Source organism: Leopardus geoffroyi, chromosome A2 (assembly GCF_018350155.1).
Source record: "Leopardus geoffroyi isolate Oge1 chromosome A2, O.geoffroyi_Oge1_pat1.0, whole genome shotgun sequence".
Taxonomy (NCBI): domain Eukaryota; kingdom Metazoa; phylum Chordata; class Mammalia; order Carnivora; family Felidae; genus Leopardus; species Leopardus geoffroyi.
The window spans coordinates 33,661,270-33,681,742 of NC_059331.1; the positions used below are offsets into that span (position 1 = coordinate 33,661,270).

Below are 20,473 nucleotides of genomic sequence, written 5' to 3' on the forward strand. Positions count from 1 at the left end.
GACAGCATTAGTGGAAGCCTACTGATCAAACCTTGATGGCCTTGGAGGAGTCTGCCAGCAAGGGCTTATGGGTAAATGTGGTTGGCATAATTCTAAGATGGTTCTAAACATTCCTGCCCTGTTAAATCATACGTTTTGTACAATCACATCCCTTGAGTGTGATTAGAACCTGCTAGCGTGATGAAATATAACTTCCATGATTATGTTGCAAAAAAAGATTTTGCATATGTAATTAAGGTCCCTAATCATTTGAATTAATCAAAAGAGAGATTATGGAGGGTAGGGGTGGGTAGGGCTGACCTCATCGTATAAGCCCTTAAAAGAGACAAACAACAGCATAAGAGGTCCTCCTGCTGGCCCCGGGGTGGGGATGGGGCGGCGGGTAGTGAACCAGCATATTTTGAGATGGCCTATGGATTGTGACATGTGGCAAACAGGAGAGGACCAATGTTCTGCAGGCAGCATAGGGAAAGGTATTGGTAGAGGGAACAACACGGGTAAGATGGGAGAGCTTGAAAGTGTATAGTCTGTGAGTAGTCTAGCCAGTGGGAAGAGTGACAGAAGACACCATCTGGGAGGTGAGTACCATGATAAGGAGCTGGACTATTTCACATGCGCAGCAAAAGAGAGTAATTTAAATCAGGAAAGTGATGTAACCATCATCTATAGAGAATACTTCCCGTGCACCAAGAACTAATTTGAAAACGTGCATGCGTTACCTCACTGAATCTGTAAGAGTACCAAAAGAAGTTACTCTCAGTATCCCAAGTTCACAAGGGAGGAAACTCCATCTTGGAGAAGTTATGCGCAAACCTAGTAGGCAAAGCTTGGAATGTGAAACCTTAAAGGTATGCTGGCTAATTATTTCTAGATCACACATCTAGATGAGAATAAAGAATGGTATGAACATCGATTAAAGAAAGGCAGACAAGGAGCGTGCTAAGGCTACTGCAAAGGTTTTGAGGGAAGATGCGCACTAAGAAAAATTTCAAGCCTGGCTCTGCTATGTTCCCTGTAGCTTTTGGTTGGGACTTCTGGATGTGCGCACTCGTACCACAGCGAACAAGATGAGCAATTCTGCAAATAGATAATTTAAAAAGTAAATACTATTAGATGCAGTAACTTTAAGAGGTGGAGGATGCTAATTTTTACCTGGAGTAAGGAACCTTTTAAAGCCTTTTTCTATATCTTTAATAATCGTCTGATGTTGAGTCTGTTTTATAGAAACTCAGACAAAATTGGTTCAAACTGAGCTAAGACAAAAATTAAAAAGAACTGGAAACCAAAAGCCTCGTCCCTTAAACTAGTCCCGCCCCTTCACTGCCCCGCCTTCCACCAAGTCGCGCCTCTCTGGAGCTAACAGTAGCTTTCCCCAGCCTTCACCCGGTGACTCTCAGTTCCAGGATCCCGCCCAGCTTCATTTGCTCGCGAGAGTTTCTTCATCTAGCCGAATCACAAGGCTGCTGCAGGAAACGGAAGCAGAGAAGAGTCGCGAGACTTGGCTAGACCGCTTGCCTCCCCAGACCCCTCCCCTCCCTCCCGGCGCACCTTCTGGCCCAGTTTTCTCGGTTGCACGTGTAGTTGTTTTGGCTCAATCTCACGTGGCCGCGGAAGTGCCGGCGCTACAAGTCCGCCCCCAAGATGGCGGCACCCAATGAATGGGGTCGCGATCCGCTTCTGCTTAGTCTCGAAGTATAGCCTTTGCGGTGTCTGCGGGGCCATGGAGTGGCCTGGGTTCATGGCTTCGCTGGTGGTGAGTGCTGGACGGTAGGGTGGGGCGCTCGGGGTGCCAGAGTCGCGCAGTGGAGCCCGTAGTAGTTTCTGTCCCCTGGCACTTCCGGTTTCGCGCGTTGACCCGTCTTCAGGTCAGTGGTCACCTGGCAGGTCCCGGAGGGAACGCCGGTTTCCTGGGCCACCGCCGGGCCTCGTGTCAAGGCTGTGCCTTTCCTACCTGGAGAACAGAAGGACACGGGGGTGGGGTGCTTGACAGTTTTCCTCAAAATGGAAAGAAAAAAAAAGTTGCAATTATATAGTGTGACCACATTCTGGAGAACTTGGGAATTAAGTATATGTAACAACAACTCCCCCCTCCCCGCCGCCCCCCTGCCAAAAAAACCCACAACGAAACAAAAACGCTTGCCTCGCTCAGATTCTTCCTGTCCAGGACTATGTTTTTTATTTAGCTGTATTGTTTTCACTCTCATAAAATGACCTGTTCATTCAATATATAATTAATCTGTTTATTTAAAATGTTCTTGTAGGCTTTGGGTATATTGATAAGTGTAAATAATTACGGAGCCAATAAGATAGTAGTGTGCAGAAACCTACCAGAATTAACAGGTTTGAGCATCAAAAACAACCCAAGAACCAAAACGTCTGTAATATTTTGAAGTCTCTGTTACGGCAGGTCCAGTAGGGATACCGGATACAGCAGTGAACAAGACAGATTGGCTGCTTGTGTGTGTTTTCATTGTGGAAGAGTAGGAAGAAACAGTAAAAAACAAAAAACAAACACAAAACACAACATTTGAAAAAGCTTCCACTGGGGTAATGGAGGCTCAGTAGAATTTCATTTAATTATTGTTTGTTGTTGCAGGTGTTAGGGATAATATGATGAACAAGACAGACCTCACGTGGGTCAGGTGGTGGAGACAGAATAGTAAAATGACTGTTAGGAAAAACGGCAATGATCTGAGGGCTGGTTTCATAGTGTTACGGAGGATGTGCAAGGGAGTGCCTTAGCCTCGCTTGTGGGATCATGTTTTAAATCTAGGTCTATTGAGATTGTGTAAACTAGGTTTTAAGGATACAAAGAAATACACCATTTTGAAGTTTTCCACTCCAGTGAGACAGAAGTAGTAGCTTTGACAATTAAGATTCCTTTGCTGGGAACTGGGGTAAGCTCTTTACATACATTTTTTTTTTCAAGTTCTGACAATCAGTTAAGTCTTTTTTATTTATTTATTTATTTTTATTTTTAAAAATTATTTTTAATTTTTTTTAATTTACACCCAAATTAGCATATAGTGCAACAATGATTTCAGGAGTAGATTCCTTAGTGCCCCTTACCCATTTAGCCCATCCCCCTCCCACACCCCCTCCAGTAACCCTCAGTTTGTTCTCCATATTTATGAGTCTCTTATGTTTTGTCCCCCTCCCTGTTTTTATATTATTTTTGTTTCCCTTCCCTCATGTTCATCTCTTTTGTCTCTTAAAGTCCTCATATGAGTGAAGTCATATGATATTTGTCTTTCTCTGAGTGACTAATTTCAGTTAGCATAATACTCTCCAGTTCCATCCACTTAGTTGCAAATGGCAAGGTTTCATTCTTTTTGATTGCCAAGTAATACTCCATTGTCTATATATACCACATCTTCTTTATCCATTCATCCATTGATGGACACGTGGGCTCTTTCCATACTTTGGCTATTGTTGGTAACACTGCTATAAACATTGGGGTGCACGTGTCCCTTCGAAACAGCACACCTGTATCCCTTGGATAATACCTAGTAGTGCGATTGCTGGGTTGTAGGGTAGTTCTATTTTTAGCTTTTTGAGGAACCTCCATACTGTTTTCCAGAGTGCCTGCTTCAGGTTGCATTCCCATGACAATCAGTTAAGTCTCATCTTAGTTTTGCAAATGAGGAACTGAGGTACAGTAGGGGTTAGGTAACTTCTCCAGAGTCACACAAGTGATATCTGTTTCATGTGTGTAAGTGTCAGAGCTCAGATTCCAACCAGGCAGCGTAACATGGGATTTCATGCTCATAAACGCTCCTTGATACTCTCCCTGAAGTCAGCAGCAGTAGCTAGCCATTGCTAAAAACAGGTGAGTGCCAGAGTTAACAAATGAATGGTAGTTTTAAAATTTATTAAAATAGGATACAAAGGCCAAAAGATACTTTTTTTTTCACCGCAGTTACAGAAGGCATAATTAGGATCAGTAAGTAGAAGTTTCGAGGAGGTTAGATTTCATTCCAGCTAAAGAGGAATGATTTTATTTGTTAAGCACACACAGTTTATTGGCCATGTGTTCTGTCCACCAGGCACTCTGATAGCCCTTGGAGGTATGGTGGTGAACCAACCAAACTCATAAGTACCGTTTAAAAAATGAACTGAGGTGGGCTGGAGATAGAACAATATTGGAGAACCTTCTTGAGATTCTTGGAATGACCAAGAAAGCCCCCGAGAAGGTAACATCAAGCTAAGACATGAAAGGTAGGAAAGGGAAAGACATTTCCAGGAGCAGAGGAGAAAATTGAAAGGGAGCAGTGTGAACGAAAACCCTCAGGTGGAAGGTATTGAGGATGGTAAAGTGGTGGCTAAGGCCTAGTGGGTAAGGGTAGTGTGGCAGGGGGTCGTGTATCAGAGGTGAGTCTTTGTGGGCCATGGAAAGGAATTTGGATTTTTCTTTTCTTTTTTTAAATGTTTATTTATTTATTTTGAGAGAAAGAGCACGAGCATGAGAGAGGCAGAAAGAGAGGGAGAGAGAGGATCCCATGCTGGCTCTGAGTCATGGGCTGGGAGTCCACTGTGGGGCTCAAACTCTGGAACCATGAGCTCAAATCAAGAGTCAGATGCTTAACTGTCTGAGCCACCCAGGTGCCCCAGGACTTTGGATTTCATTTGAAGCATAATGGAAGTCATTAGAAAGTTCTATTATCAAAGTAGTTCAGCAATGGAATGGCCTCCCCCCACCCCCCACCCCCGCTCAGGTTGGGAGTATCTTTGAGGTAGGCTAGGTGCTCCTGGGGGAGTTGTGTTTTGCTTGTCGCTGTGCTGCCAGGGCCTGGCATTTTGTAGGTACTCAGTCTTACTTACTGAAAGAATGAATGAGAGATAGGTCTAAATGATTGCCGGTCTTGAAGCTCAGGTTCTAAGTATTGAATGAGAGAATGTTAGATACACAGTACAGAGCCTGACATGTAGCAGTCATTTAAATACTTGCTTCCTAAAGCTTCATGAGGAGGATTGAAGGGTCGTAGAGTACAAGGGAAGAGCCCCTGGGATGTTAGTGTTCATTTGGAGCAGAGTAGGCTGTTGAGAAGGAAAAAAACCTGAGAGCACAGTGACCGATTCATACTTTTAGGAAAGCAGTTGGAACCAAGTGTTAGCAACCTAAAGATGTTCATAACATTTAATTCAGTGAAGACAATAGAAAGCCACTTAAACATGACACAAGAGAGAAGTGGTTAGGTAAACGGTAATAGATGCATTTCATGAGCAATTCATGGGCCATTAACAACAGTGCTGGTGAAGAGTGTATGCTATAACATGGAAAATACCTGTAAAAGAAAAAAAATACAAGACTGCACGTAGATATATCTGCTCATGCCTGATTAAAACTATAAAAATATGATCTGTTCATGAAAAAAGGACTATTGAAATTTCCCAAGATAATACAAAATAATTTTGATAATAGCATTACTTTTTCTCTAGGTTTTTTTTAAGATACAAAAGTACTTTTTTTTTTTTTTTTTTTTTTAAATAAATACCGCACCCTGTATTACGTCTCTTTTCCTGCCTGCCTCTTCTCTCCCCTTAAGTACTTAACGATTTCACGGTCCTTGTAGTTCATGAATTCATCTGGCTTGTTACTTGTATGAGACACCCAAAACATCCTGCTGTCATTACTGTGAACCAGTCCTGGGTTCAGGGAAAAGAAGCTTGACAAGTGTGGGCACTGTGCAGTGTGAAGTAAAGGCGGTCCTTTGGGTGGTTGCCTGGGTTATCAAAGTAGCCTTGAGAACTGATGAGAAAAGGTATGATTAATGACCTCTAAAAACTCTTGTCAGTGTTAAATGACAGACTCTTGCTGTTGATGTAAATGTGTAAGGAAATGAAAAAAATAGTAAGGCTGATATTTAACTGTAATTTACAACATGAGAGACACAGTTTCTTTGTGAAAGTGTGTCAGAAGGAATTTGAACAGTGCTTATCTTCTTTTAAATTTTTTTTAGCATTTATTTATCTTTGAGAGAGACAGTGTGAGTGGGGGGAGGAGACACAGAATCTGAAGCAGGCTCCAGGCTCTGGGCTGTCAGCACAGACAGAGCCGGATACAGGGCTCCAACTGGGAACGGCGAGATTGTGACCTAGGCGGAAGTTGGAGACTTAATGCACTGAGCCCCGCAGGTGCCCCAAACAGTGCTTATCTTCTAGTCACATAACTTACATAGAACTAGCATCTTTGTTATGCCTCGGCAAAGTGTCACACAGCTTCGGGTCAACTTCCAGCGTTTTATCCTGTGCTTTCCGTGTTAGAAAGTATGTCAGAATTCTTTGATGGGAAGACTTTTGCTGGCATCCTTTCCTCTGGGACACTTCATCCTTTTGGTGATAGCCGCTTTCCTCACTTAGGTTGATAAGTTGGCCTTTGCTAATTGCCTGTCTGCATATTTAGATTTCAGTGTTCCCACTTTTCAGTTATTTGCTGCAGTTTGATCTTTGTTGGCCAGCTCCCTCTATTGATTTTCTACTTTTGGAAAATGTCACTCTGTTTACTGTAATATGAACCATGGTGTTGGATGTCTTGTGTTACTTGTACTTGGAATTCATGCCTCCTCTTCCTGTGTAAGGCACAGGCTGTTTCCTTGACTGTTCTTTTATTTTTAAACTGTTTCTTAGGTGGTTCTGAAAAAGTTCTTTCATAATACTGGTGTCTTCTCCCTGGGCCTGACCTTTGGCTGAGAACCACTGGCAGAATGTGACTTGAGGGGAATGACAGGGGTTGTGTTGCTATGGCTTCTTCGGTGGGTGAGCAAACAGAGTGAAAAGAGAGGATGAAGTACTGGACATTGAAGGGAAGTTTTCCATGTTCTTTGCCATGTATTTTTCTTTCCTCGAAGGTTGCCTCCTAGTTTTCAATCTGGTGTAAAGGGATGTTAGTATCTTAGGATGAAATACTATCTCCAGATCTATAAGGAGTTGGGAATGATGCTTCCACATTCTCTAGGTTGCTTCGTGTGACTTTTTCTCTTTTGGCATTTTAAGTCAGAGTGAGCAGATCGTTTTTGCTTGTTTTGATGTTGAGCTGTACCCTGGACACAAGTGTATTCTGAATTTTGATCAGTCACTGGAGCCTGCAAGGTCCCCTCAGAGACCCTCGGTCATCTAGGACCACAGTTGAGAACCAGTGTTGGTGGACGCCTTTTTTCTGTGTCTCACGTACTGGGAGATGGGACCGCTTTTCCTTTCTCATTTTTCTTTAGGCATAAGAGGGGGTTGGAGGAATGTTTTAGTATTTGATAATTGCAAAAGACTTGTTAATGTGATGTTTTGTTACCACTTCTGAAAGAAATGCTACCTGTTGAAATAAAAATTTAGTAGTGAAAATTTATATGATACAGAATTTGAGTAGCACTAATGAAATGTCAAATAGAGAAAAGGAAAAAACTGCACCCAGGCCTTTTTCACCTCCACAAATCAGGCATCTTTTACCTGTTCAACGAGACATATATGTTAGCCTTTGCTCTGGTAGTGGATAAGAGTGCTTCAAACGTAAGGCGCCTGCCCTCGTGCTTTATAGTCCAGTAGGAGACAGATGTTAAAAAGAAAATGAAACAAAAATTAGCCATGCAGTAGCAAATAGTGATGAAAAGTAGCCATTTACTGAGCACTTTAACACGTGCCTGTGCACATTTTTCACAGCAAGTCTTATAGTTACAGTTTTCTATTTTTTTTAAGTTTATTTATTTTGAGAGAGAGAGCGAGTGAGCAGGGAAGGGGCAGAGAGAGAGGGAGAGAGAATCTAAGCAGGCTTCCTATTGCCAACATGGAGCCTGATGTGGGCTCAAACTCACTAACCGTGAGATCATGACCTGAGCCAAAAAATGAGAGTTGGACCCTTAACTGAGCCACCCAGGTGCCCTTTGTATTCTGCTTCTAAAAAATTAACCCCTAAATTCAAATCTAACGGTTATAAAGAAATTTGAACGTATGTATTTCTCAAGTTTTTTAGTTGATGCTGAATTGTTCCTGCCATGCATCACATGATTTGGCTTTGTGTGGAGTGTGTCCATAGGTGATTCTTGTCCAGGAGGCAGAATTTGAGGAGAAATTTAAATTCATTATTACTAATAAAAGATTTGAATTTATGTATTTTATATATGAATTTATTAAATTTAATATATGAATGTAATCTTCAATCTTTATCACCTAAGTCTTTTCATGGCCTTTAATAGTCATGTCAGAAATACTGCATCCAAGAAACTTTGAAGGATATTTATAGTAACATACTAAAAATAATAATTTTTATTTATTGATAAGTGATAAAGGCTGGCATTTTGCAGTTTTTTACTGGCGTTTCCAGCTTTTTATTATATACAAGCGTGTAACAGGCTCACGTAATTGTATTTAATTCTCATTTAATCTCCATTCTCCTCGGCTGCAGTGACTTCTTACTTGACATGTCTCTGAAGGCAAGGAAAATAAAAGCAAAAATGAACTATTGGGACCTCATTAAGATAAAAAGCTTCTGCACAGCAAAGGGAGCACTCAGTAAAACCAAAAGGTAACCAACAGAATGTGAGAAGATATTTGCAAATGACATGTCAGACATGACAGGGTTAGTATCCAAAATCTGTGAAGAATTTACCAAACTCAACACCTGAAAAACAAATAATCCAGTGTAGAAATGGGCAGAAGACATGAATAGACACTTTCCCAGAGAAGACATCCAGATGGCTAACAGACAGATGAAAAAATGCTCCACATTGCTCATCATCAGGGAAATACAAATCAAAACCATGTTGAGATATCACTTCACAGTGGTCAGAGTGGCTAAAATTAGCAACTCAGGAAACAACTTCTATTGGAGATGGTGTGGAGAAAGGGGAACACTTTTGCACTGTTGGTGGGAATGCACACTGGTGCAGCCGCTCTGGAAAACAATGTGGACGTTTCTCAAAAATTAAAAATAGAATTACCCTATGACCTAGCAATAGAACAACTAGGAATTTATCCCAAGGAAACAGGAGTGCTGATTTGTAGGGGCGCATGTACCCCAATGTTTATAGCAGCACTGTTGACAATAGCCAAACTATGGAGAGAGATCAAATGTCCATCACCTAATGAATGGATAAAGAAGATGTGGTCTGTATATACAATGAAATACTACTTGGCAATGAAAAAACAATGAAATCTTGCCATGTACAACAATGTGGATGGAACTGGAGAGTATTATGCTAAGTGAAATAAGTGAGTCAGAAAAAGACATAGATATATTTTCACTCATGTGGAATTTGAGAAACTTAGCAGAAGACCATAGGGAAAGGGAAGGAAAGGTAAGATAAAAACAGAGGGAGGGAAAGCATAAGAGACTCAAATACTGAGAAAAAATGAGAGAACCAATGGGGTTGGGTGCGGGGGAAAATGAGTGATGGGCATTGAGGAGGGCACTTGTTGGGATGAGCACTGGCTGTTGTATGTAAATGATGAATCACGGGAATCTACCCCGAAGCCAAGACTACACTGTGCATACGTTAGCTAACTTGACAATTAACTGTTAAAAAATATAATCTCAATTTTGAAAAACTCCGTGAAGTAAGGTACTATTATTTTCCCCATTTCATGTATGAAGAAATAGAAGCTTAGAGAGGGTTAAATAGCTTTCCTAAGGAGACCCAGTTGAGATTGAAGCCAGGTCTGTCTGTCTGATGTCAAAGCTGTGTTCTTAGGCGATAGTTAATCTGAAAGAATTTCTGGAGAAGTCGAAGGGTACTCAAGAACATTACTGTGTTCTTGAGAATAGCCTCACTAAACAAAACAACCTATGTGGCCTTTTCCTTTGGGAAGTGATGATCAGCAGAATTTCTGGAGAAGTCACCCTAAATAGATCACAAAGCTATCTGTTTAAATGGAATGCTAAGAAGTATAGTAGCAGACAGATGGCACTGGCTTTCAGCTATCACAAGTCCTCTGGCAAACCACAATTGGGACAAAGAGTGACTTTTTTTATTCCGAACATTTAATCTTTTTATAAAGTGTTTTCTCATCATCTCCCATATCCGTTTGATTCAGACCAGCAAACTAGTGCTGAAGCCCTGCTACATATGAGGCTCTGGGTTAGATACTTAGGAGAGCAAAGGTGACTGACCTGGCTTCTGTTCTGAAGGATCATAATGTCAGGTCAGATGTAATGATTTCTTAGTACTGAAAGTGAAATCTAAATGGGGTTATGTCGGGGAGTCAAGGAAGTAGCATTTAATTCTCACCGGGAGCTTGGGAAGGACTTTAGGAAGCTCATGGCATTTGGTCACAGCCTTAACAGTGGATAGGATTTTGGCAGGGGTGTGTGTGTGTGTGTGTGTGTGTGTGTGTGTGTGTGTGTGTATGTATGTATGTATGGTGGCAGGGGAGTAGGTAGCCTTCTGTAAACGGGAGACAGAGGGCAAAGAGAGGACATTCCACACTGAAAACTAAAGCAGGAGGGCAGAAGTGAGAAGTTGTAGGTCATGTTCGGGAAACAGGTTCCTGAGACTCACCGACCATAAGAGTATGCAAAATGAAGCTGGGTAGGTATGAACATGGGTCAGGGTTCTTAGTTACCTCTTACTAAGTGCCAACTCAATACCACATGCAATCAGTGAATTAGGATTTTTTTTTTTTGGTGGAGCAGTATTATTTGAAATCTTTACTTTTATAAGTTTATAATGCTCATTATAAAACTGGAACAATACAAAAATTAGCAAGATGGTAAAAATACTACTCATTCCCAATCTCTTGTGACAGAGGTAATAACTTGGAGGAATTCAGTGTGTATGCTTCCAAAGTTCAAGTTAGGCATATGTATAGATCCATACACATTTCTTTGTAAGGTGAGATTATATGGCATATATGCTTCTATAGCTTATTTAATTAATTTATGAATATAATATATTTCTGTGCCAGTGAGTTCAGATTGACTTCTTTTAAAAGCTGTGTAGCAGTCTGTTACTCAGATAGAATTTATTTAACAAGATCCCAAGGATGGACCTTTAGACTACTGCCAGTTTTTTACTGTTATAAATAATTGCTGTAGTAAACCGTCTTGTATATTTATGCACTTATTTCTGTGGAAGAAATGTTTGGAAATAAAATCACAGTCAAGGGCTTTATAAATGAAAATTTTCATTTTGCCAAATTGTCCTTCACAAGATTATAATAATTTGTTTCCCCTAGTAGTGCCCATAATCATTCTAAATATTTTTAACCTTTTTAATTAATGGGGAAATTGTTTTGATTTGTTTTATTTGATCTATTAATGATAGGGAAGCACACATTCATATTTTGGTTGGCTGTTTATATTTTTCTTTTGGACATTGCATGGTCCTTTGTTTTGTAGTTTGTTTTTATTTTTATTTATTTTTTTGTAGTTTGTTTTTAAATCAGTGTACCTTTTTAAGGTTGATTTGTAGTACCTTCTAACATATGGGTGGTAACTTTTTATTAGGGCCATTGATTCATTCATTCTTCAGATGGTTATTGAGTGCCTCATGTGCTGGTGCTGGGAACTTACTGGTAAATGGAACAGGTCTGGACCTTACAGTCTGGTGGGATACACAGACATCACATCAAAGGTCAGATGCTCAACTATAGAACTAAAACTGTGATCAGCATGTGCAAACAAGAGGGTCTAAACCTAGACTGGAGATTGGGGAGCATGTGTACACAGTCCTAGACGTGAGGGTCAGGTGACATGGAGGAAAAGAGAATCAGATGACATGGAGGAAAAGAGAGAGCAAGGGGGCAGGAAGGTGCCAAGCAATGGGCAGCAGTGGGCAGTGGTGGTGGAGCCAAGGGGGAGTTGGGGACCAGAACTTCCAGAGTTGTAGGCCGTGTGGTGATTTTGTTCTTCATCCTAAGGGCTCTTGGAAAGGTTGGGAGACTTACAGGCTGAAGAGTGGCAAGATGAGATTGAAATTTGCATTTCACAGAGATGCTGCTGCCATGAGTGTAGACAGCCCAGGAGCTCAGCAGGGAGGAGGAGTGGTGGTGGGGAAGAGAACTGGTATCCCAGGAGGGTGAAGTCGGCAGTGGCTCCTTTGTTGTGGAGAAACCTGAGGAGGAGTGTTCTCTAGGAGAGCCATGTACATGGTGTGATTGGTTCCTCCTAGCTGTGGTATAGTCCTGCGGCCAGTGATGATTCTGCTTAAATTAGACAGGTGGTTTGGTTTTGTCCCGTAGTTGAGCAGCAGTGACATTTTTCTGGTATTGTGCCAGAAATTGTGAGAAATAAAGGTTTTATAGCACGTGATCTTGAATTTTTTTCAACTCTCAGTGTAATTTCCAAGTGCTCATTAGATACTTCTTCTCTACAGGCTGTCACACTTTATTAAGTTAGAGGCCTATTTTATGTTAAGTTCTCAATACATTGGTATGTTGTAGTGAGGCTTACTGGTTACCTGGGTTATGTTGTGTCTATTTGGATTTTGTCAGGTTCTTTTTTCTTTCAGTGTTTTTATTTATTTGATAGAGTGTGCACACATGAGCGTAAGCAGGGGAGGGGCAGAGAGAATCCCAAGCAGGCTCTGCTCTGTCAGCACAAAGCCCGACACAGGGCTTGATGCCATGAACTGTGACATCATGAGTGAACCACACAGGTGCCCCGAATTTTGTCTAGTTCTTAACTTGAAGTTTTCAGTGTCAGCTACCACAGATCTTGAAACTAATCGTTTGCCTGATAACCTTTTTGATAAATGATCATAAATAAAACAATGTCTCTGACTAAAGAATGACAGAATTTAATAGAGTTCTTTATATTCAACTGATATTGGCATGGGCATTTTGTACATAATTTTTTTTTTTTTTTAGTTTTATTTATTTTTGAGAGAGAGACAGTGTGAGTGGAGGAGGGGGAGAGAGGAAGAATCCCAAACAGGCTCTGTGCTATCAGAGGCTTGAACTTGTGATAGGAGACTTGAACTTGTGAAACCATGAGATCATGACCTGAGCTGAAACCAAGATTTGGATGCCTAACCAGCTGATTCACCCAGGCACCCCTTGTACATAATTATGTACAAAACAGTATTAATGTAAAGTTATAAGCACTCCCTAAAGTTTTTATTTAAATTTTAAATCTGTTGCTGTGTGGCTAAATACATAGGTATTTTTATTCTTTTTTTCTATTCTCTGTTAGCTATTTTGTTTTTTTTCAGTCTCATGAATTTAAATGACATTTGACTTATAGAAGTTTGAAATCTCCAGAAGCAATTAGTAACTTTTGATTCATGTTTTACTAGCTAAACAGATTGAATCTGGTTATTTTATTCTCTGAAGATAAGAATTCTGATGAAAGAAGCATTAGAGAATCAATGCATGCAAAGTAGCCAAATAGATTGAAAGACTAATTAACTTACTGATTAAAACTTAGCAGTAGATGGCAAGCATCTCTCTGAACCCTCTCCTAGGATTAAAGAGAAAATCAGAATGAAGTAGAGAATGTTTTTAAAGAATCTAGTCTGAGCAGACATTTCCACCAGGATTTTCGTTTTCCTTGTGTTTTAAGAAAATGAAGAACATGCAAAATATTTTATTTATGTACTGAATCTTAAAAAACCCTTTAAAAATAATTGAGAAGAATGTTGGAAGAGACTGGCTCCTTTTTTTACTGGCCTACATTACTTATGAACATACTCCTATGACTTAGAAAAGGCCACTTTTATTTCCAGAAAGAAAGCCCAGCTTTTTGTCATTCTTTTACTGCCTCTTGTGGTTTTCTTCTGGCACATCTCTGTAATGTTTTAGTGACCTCATTGTAGGTCATTTGCAGAGTAGACCTTCATGATCTACGAGATTCAGTCATGTTTCTCAGGCTGATCATATAGTACAGTATTAATGTTTATGGTAATGAGCTTATCTATTTCTCTTAAAATAATTTTTAATAATTTACCTATGCTAGTTAATGACTGGATTTCTCATGAGAGTAATTTCATTTTTGCAGTGAACTCTTTATTGGTTTTATGGTGACTGGTAAGTAGAGCAGACAGTGTTTATTATGTACTGAGGTTTGTACCATCTGAGCATTTCGTATACCCAAAGGATGGAAAAACTCATCATTTTGAATTTTGCCTGTATGTTTGAATAATACTAATTTTTCTTTTTCTGCATCTTAGTTTTTAATATATAGTTTTTTTAAAAGTATATTTCTACCTTCTGATAGGTAATATATCCATGTGGTTCAAAATCTGGAGGATAAGAAAAGTTAATGATTCGTTTTAAAAATTACTATGTAGCAACCATATTGAAAGTCTTTTTTTCCTCCTTGTAATTCTTCTGTCTGCCCATGGGAAACAGGTTTCGATTCACATTTAAAAAAAATGTTTGTTTATTTTGAGACAAAGAGTGTGAGTGGGGCAGGGATGGGGGGGGGAGGGGGAGGAGAGAGAGAATCCTAAACAGGCTCTGTACTGTCAGTGCATAGCTCGATGTAGGGCTTGACCCAATCACCCTGGGATCAGGACCTGAGCCAAAATCAAGAGTCGGGCGCTTCACCAACTGAGCCACCCAGATGCCCCTGATTCACATTTTTAAATGATGCCCTAAGACTTTGTGTATTGACCTTTGACTCTGTCCTTGAATTGGTATTTTTACCTAAAATTGTTTTCCTGAATTTCTTTTTGCTTTGACTAAGTTGTAACCAGTTTAAAAAAAAAAATTCTACATATACTCCACTGTAATCATTAGGTGAAAACTTAGTTTTTAAAGTGCACCATTCTAAAGCAACATGATGTCTCTTGGGAGATGACTAGTTGGGACCTGGTTTTAATATTTTCTAGGAATTTAGCTCCCCCTTCCCTGCTTTTATTTACTTAATTAAAAAATTATCAAGGAATTTTTAAATATAAAGGAGAGAGAATACTACGGGAATCCTTAGATGTATGAATCTTAAAATAACAGATCTAGATTCCCAAGGACCATTACCTATTTATTTATTTATTAGACAGCGAGAGCGAGCGAGCAGGGCAGAGGGGCAGACAGGGAGAGAAAAAGAAAAGCAGGCTCTCCACGCTTGGTGCATAGCCCGATGCAGGGCTCGATCCCATCCTGAGCCTAAATCAAGAGTCCAATGCTCAACCGACTGAGCCACCCAGGCACCTCCCCATTACCTATTTTAAAATGACAGTCTCCCCCCAAAAGTCTTACTTCGGGTTTACTGCTCATTTATTAAAAAGGCAAAAATATAAATTTGGTCTGATATGGAAAGATCAGCAGGATAAATTAAGTGATAAAAGTAAGGTGTGGTGCATTGCATATTGTATATACCTTTTTCAAAAAAAAGGAAAATACATATTCGTGTTTGCTTGTATATACCTAAAGTAACTTCAGAAGGATCCAATAAGCAAACAGCAGAAGTGGGTATCTGAGTTATTAGACAAGGGAAGGAGGCTTTGGACTCTTAACCTTTCTGAGATTGTTTGCTTGTTTACTTTTTGAACCGTGTGAGAGTATTAAAAATGAATTTAAATTTGATTTTAAAAATAAAAAATTATTGAAAAATTCCAAGTTAAGAATATAGCACAATAATCATTATTTCCCCAGGAAAATTTATAAATTCAGGTAGAAGGTCTTTTGTTTGACTATACCAAATAAGTTGTGGATCAATAGGTATGAAAAATGTGCTTTAAAGATTACCTTTTTCTTATCCCTACCCCCCAAATGGCAGGGTAACCTTTGATTGTAACCTTATTTTCCTTTCTCTCTCTCTCTCTTTTTTTAAAGGCTGGTGGGGTAGCAGGTGTCTCTGTTGACTTGATATTATACCCTCTGGATACCATTAAAACCAGGCTGCAGAGTCCACAAGGATTTAATAAGGCTGGTGGTTTTCGTGGAATATATGCTGGCGTTCCCTCTGCTGCTATTGGATCTTTTCCTAATGGTAAAATTTATGTTGATATTCTTGTCCCTGCTAGAAAGCCAACATAATGAGATTTATTTTCCGGATGGTATGTGGTGTCACCCCGTGTAGAATCGCTCATGTGTTGTAGCTTATCTTCTGAATTTGTTTTCTATTCATTAACCCATTGCTTTTGAATCGCTAGTGTGAGATCTTGTTCCACTCTACTTGTAATAGAAGTACAATGGTTTTTAAATGGTTTTTCCTGTTAAAATCCCCAGTTAGAAGCTTGAAAATGTTACTCTAATATTGGTTGTCATACCGTAGAGTAGTGGTTCTCAACCTTGCCTGCATATTGGAATCTCTTGGGAAGCTTTAAAAAATACTGATGCCTATGTCACCCCGGTAAATTTAATTGGTCTGGGTTTTGCCTGGGTATCAGGAGGTTTAGTAGCTTCCTAGGTGATTCCAATGTGAAGCTGAGTTTAATAACTACTGCCTTGGAGATTCTTTTGGAGCAGGTGAACCTAAGAGGCCTTAAACCTTTTCTGTCTTAACTAAATTCCGCTTGTATGATGCAACCATTTCCCACTAACCTTCTCCTGGATACTCCCCTTCAAATGTCTTTGCTTTTGTTGTAGCTTTGGAGTCACATTATGTGATTTATGGCCTTATTTTGTAATCAATATAATCTGTTTTATTTAATCCACTTGTTAGTATACTTACTATTTTAATTGTTTACTGATGGTTTCAGTGGTACTCAAGCAAACCAAGCAAACAAAACCCTCCCCCATCCCCCAATCCCTGGTTATAGAACCTCAGCTCTAGGAGATTCCTAACCTCTGGAGTCTGGTTTCTTTTTTCTCAGGATAATTCATGAGCAGTTCTTTCCTGGTAACCTGGCATTTAAATGTCCATCTGTGTTCATCTGGAGCACGGTATTCACATAAAGATTGGTAGTGCAGAGAGCAATTACTGTTTTGGTCCTTTGGTTTCTTCCCCCAGCAGCCCTTAGAACAGCCAACTGTTTTTGAGGTTATCCTTGAATTTTATTTGTCTTACTACTTTTAGTAATTGACTGTAGCAAGTCATTAGCACCCACTCCCTGCCAAGTCCAGTTCTATATGTGGAAGAGAGACAGTGGTTCCTAAATGTGACCACAGTACAATCACCTGAAGACATTAAAAAAGTACGGACACTGGTGTCTCACTTCCAGAGATGCGATTGCATTGGGCTCAGGTGTGGCCTTGGCATTGATGCTTAACGTCTGTTTTTATAGTATTCATTGTTCTAAAGTTTTTTTTTCTCATACATATTGCACCAAGGAATTAGTATTGGTAGTATTACCAGTAGTCCAAGGAGTCCATGGTGTTTTAGGCTCATGGGACTTATTTTAAATTCTTGCCGGCAGGACTTTAGCTACATGTGGTTTTGAACTTTTGCACGTGTGAGAAAATGTTTTTCTTGCCGTACTTTTTTTGTTTTTTCACCATCTACTGAACAGCAGTGGATGAGTGATGCTGGGTAGATAGTGCCTGTGTTTCAGAAATGGCCTTTTTGTTCTTCTGGGAGTTTTTGGTGACTTGAAGTTTTCTATCTGGCATCTTTTTTTTTTTTTTTTTCTTGTACTATTTAAGTTAAGGTTATAGTTTAGGTTGTAATCTGAGTACCATTCACCAATGTAATAGTCAGTGTTTGTAGACTTTTCTGAGAACATACAGTGGTCCTCCTTATCCGTAGTTTTGCTTTCAGTGGTTCATTTACCTGTAGTGAACCGTGCTCCAGAAGGAGATGATCCTCCTCCTGATGCATCATCAGAAGGTCATTAGTAGTGTAATGCTATGTCACAGGGTGTACGCCATTCATCTTACTTGATCTCATCGTGTAGGCATTTTTATCATGTTACATTATGACAAGAAGAGAGGTGAGTACAATATAGGTATTTTTTTTAAAGTTTATTTATTTTAAGAGGGAGCACACGCAGGCGAGGGACAGAGAGCGAGAATCCCAAGCAGGCTCCATGCCACGAGCCCAGTGCCCAAAGTGGGGCTCAGACCCACAAACCGCGAGATCATGACCTGAGCCAAAATCAAGAGTCAGCCACTCAACCGACTGAGCCACCCAAATGCCCCCAGTATAGGTATTTTTGAGAGAGAGCCCACATTCACATAACTTTTATTACAGCGTATTGTTACAGTTCTATTTTATTATTGTTGTATTGTCTATTGTATTATTGTTTATTATTATCATCGCTTACTGTGCCTAATTAATAGGTTACACCTTAGCACAGATAGGTATGTACAGGAAAAAAATATATATAGGGTCTGGTACTATCCATCATTTCAGGCACACACTGTGGGGCTTGGAAGAAATTCCCTGTGGATAAGGGAGGACCGTAATATTCTGCAGGGGTCAGGAGTTAGGGATGAAGAGAACTGAGGGTTGAAAGAAGAGGCAGAAGACCCCTCTTCAGGATCCTTACTCTTATTTAGAGGGGAACTTAGGGGACACGCCTGGGTGGCTCAGTCGGTTAAGCGTCCAACTCTTGATTTTGGCTCCGGCCATGATCTCATGGTTCGTGAGTTGGAGCTTTGAGTTGGGCTCTGTGCTGGGCCTGGAGCCTCCTTCTGCCCCTCTCCCCCTTGTTCGTTCTCATTTTCTCTCTCTCTCTCTCTTTCAAAAAAAAAAAAAAAAAATTAAAAGGGAACACAAAACCATAGGTTTTTGTTTTTAATTTTTTTTTTTAACGTTTATTTATTTTTGAGACAGAGAGAGACAGAGCATGAACAGGGGAGGAGCAGAGAGAGAGGGAGACACAGAATCTGAAATAGGCTCCAGGCTCTGAGCTGTCAGCAAAGAGCCCAACGCGGGCCGAACTCACCGACCTAGAGATCATGACCTGAGCCAAAGTCGGACGCTTAACTGACCAAGCCACCCAGGTGTCCCGGTTTTTGTTTTTAAAGGGCTAGCAGACTCTGTAGGTATTAGCCCAACCTCTGTTCTTTGTTGTAACTTGTCCATAGCCTCACTTGGAACCTTGTGACATCATTTGCAATTAGTGGGGCTTTCTTGGGTGTCACACAGGAGAGTTTTGGGATTTATATTTCTTTTTTGGATTTACATTTCTAAAGAATTTTGTCTATCACAAAAGTAGCGATACAGTCTGACTAGGTTGAGGTGGTTAACCAGGTAAACTTAGAAACTGTGGCACTTTCTCCTTTGCCTGGAGGTGAAAGCAGAAGGGGGGTGGAGGGTGAAATGTGTAGCAGGTGCAACTTACAGGTGAATGCGGTTGCAGATATTCTAGCTGTATGTGTAGTGTGCTAAAGTAGAAAAAGCCTTATTGAGAACCACTGTGGGAATAGGGACCTAGGTTATTTATATAGAACTGTTTGCATTGGGACAGTGTGCCTCCTCATTTGGCCTCGTGTTTATTTGTTAGCAGCCTGAGGAGAGTTTAAAAGCCTGTTGATTTTAACTGTGGAGAACTGGTTTTCATTATCAAGCTCTTTTTTGAGTGTTTTAGACTTGAATGTGATTGTGTTCAGATGTCCTTCAGAAGATGAATTTGTCATTCATTTATCTTTCAGGCCTTATCTTTTATGGAAGTGATAGACATCTTTTGATTAACAGTACATGGCAGGTTTTAAAGCCCTCTTACATAGCTAAGATTAGTTCCTGGTGATAGGTAGCTTTTTTGAGATTTTGATTTACAGTTGGAATTAAATAGTTGATTGTTTCCTTGATGTAAAGGTAAGTTGATGTAGTAAAAGGTAGCCATGGTTATTTTGAGTGAACAGAAATAAAACTTACCAAATAGATGTTTTATTTAATGTGTATGTTTCCAATCTTAACCTGTCTATAAATCAATGTAGCTCATTATTTTATTACTATAAGTAAAGATATTTTGGATCACAGAAATTCGTATCTCATTCTAGAAAGCTTACTAAAAAATGTCAAGTGACTTGATACAGAATGGTGAATGCTGGGTTAGCTGTCAGGCTCCCTCAGGGCTGGGATCATGTCTTGTACATTTTCCTAAGTCCGGGATTGGCTTTATAACATGGGCTCAGTAGATTCTGCAAGAGTGGGGCAGGAAGGAAGAATACATGTTAAATTATTACCTTTATCTGTTACCTCGTAATTTAATAATTAGAGTTTAATTTTTTTTGAGAAACTTATTTCTTAACAGTTTGAATATATATTTAAACTTTGTGAAAGACTGGCTTGTTTTAAATTTCAGCTGCTGCTTTTTTTATCACCTATGAATATGTGAAATGGTTTTTACATACTGATTCATCTTCATATTTGATGCCCGTGAAGCATATGTTGGCTGCCTCTGCTGGAGAAGTGGTAAGTAACAAGTTATGCGTATAAAATACTTAAGGAATGCAAACCGTGCTTATATCTTTGATACAGATAATACTTCATTTCATTTTTAAAAGACAGTTCATTTTTAAGTTATGAAAGTCATAAACTCCAATAAATGTAAATGGATTAAACACGATAGTTAAAACATAGAGTCTAGGTCGGAGGAAAGAAAAATCCAGTGATGTGCTGTTTTCAAAAGACATGCCTAAAATGTAATTGCACAAAGAATAAAATTAAAGAGATGGAAGAAGATATCCATGGAATTGTGGTGGCTTTGTGTTGTGTCAA

The 20,473-nt window shown here is 39.8% G+C and overlaps 1 protein-coding gene across 13 annotated transcripts in view; it reads left to right on the plus strand.

Moving 5' to 3' along the window:
- The first annotated feature begins 1,351 nt into the window (after window positions 1-1,351).
- The window catches only part of SLC25A26 (solute carrier family 25 member 26), a 138,036-nt gene continuing 118,914 nt past the window's right edge, over window positions 1,352-20,473 (plus strand). For 2 of the 13 annotated variants that reach the window (XR_006715922.1, XM_045493467.1), the window contains exons 1-3: window positions 1,383-1,753; window positions 15,700-15,856; window positions 20,058-20,167. Coding sequence is in view for 10 of the 13 variants with exons in the window: in XM_045493467.1 (XP_045349423.1) it covers window positions 1,655-1,753; window positions 15,700-15,856; window positions 20,058-20,167 (366 nt within the window). In the remaining 3 variants the exon portion in view is untranslated. Of the gene's footprint in view, window positions 1,754-15,699; window positions 15,857-20,057; window positions 20,168-20,473 lie in introns of all 13 variants that reach the window. The other 11 variants (XM_045493463.1, XM_045493460.1, XR_006715920.1 and 8 more) reach the window with 9 other exon arrangements.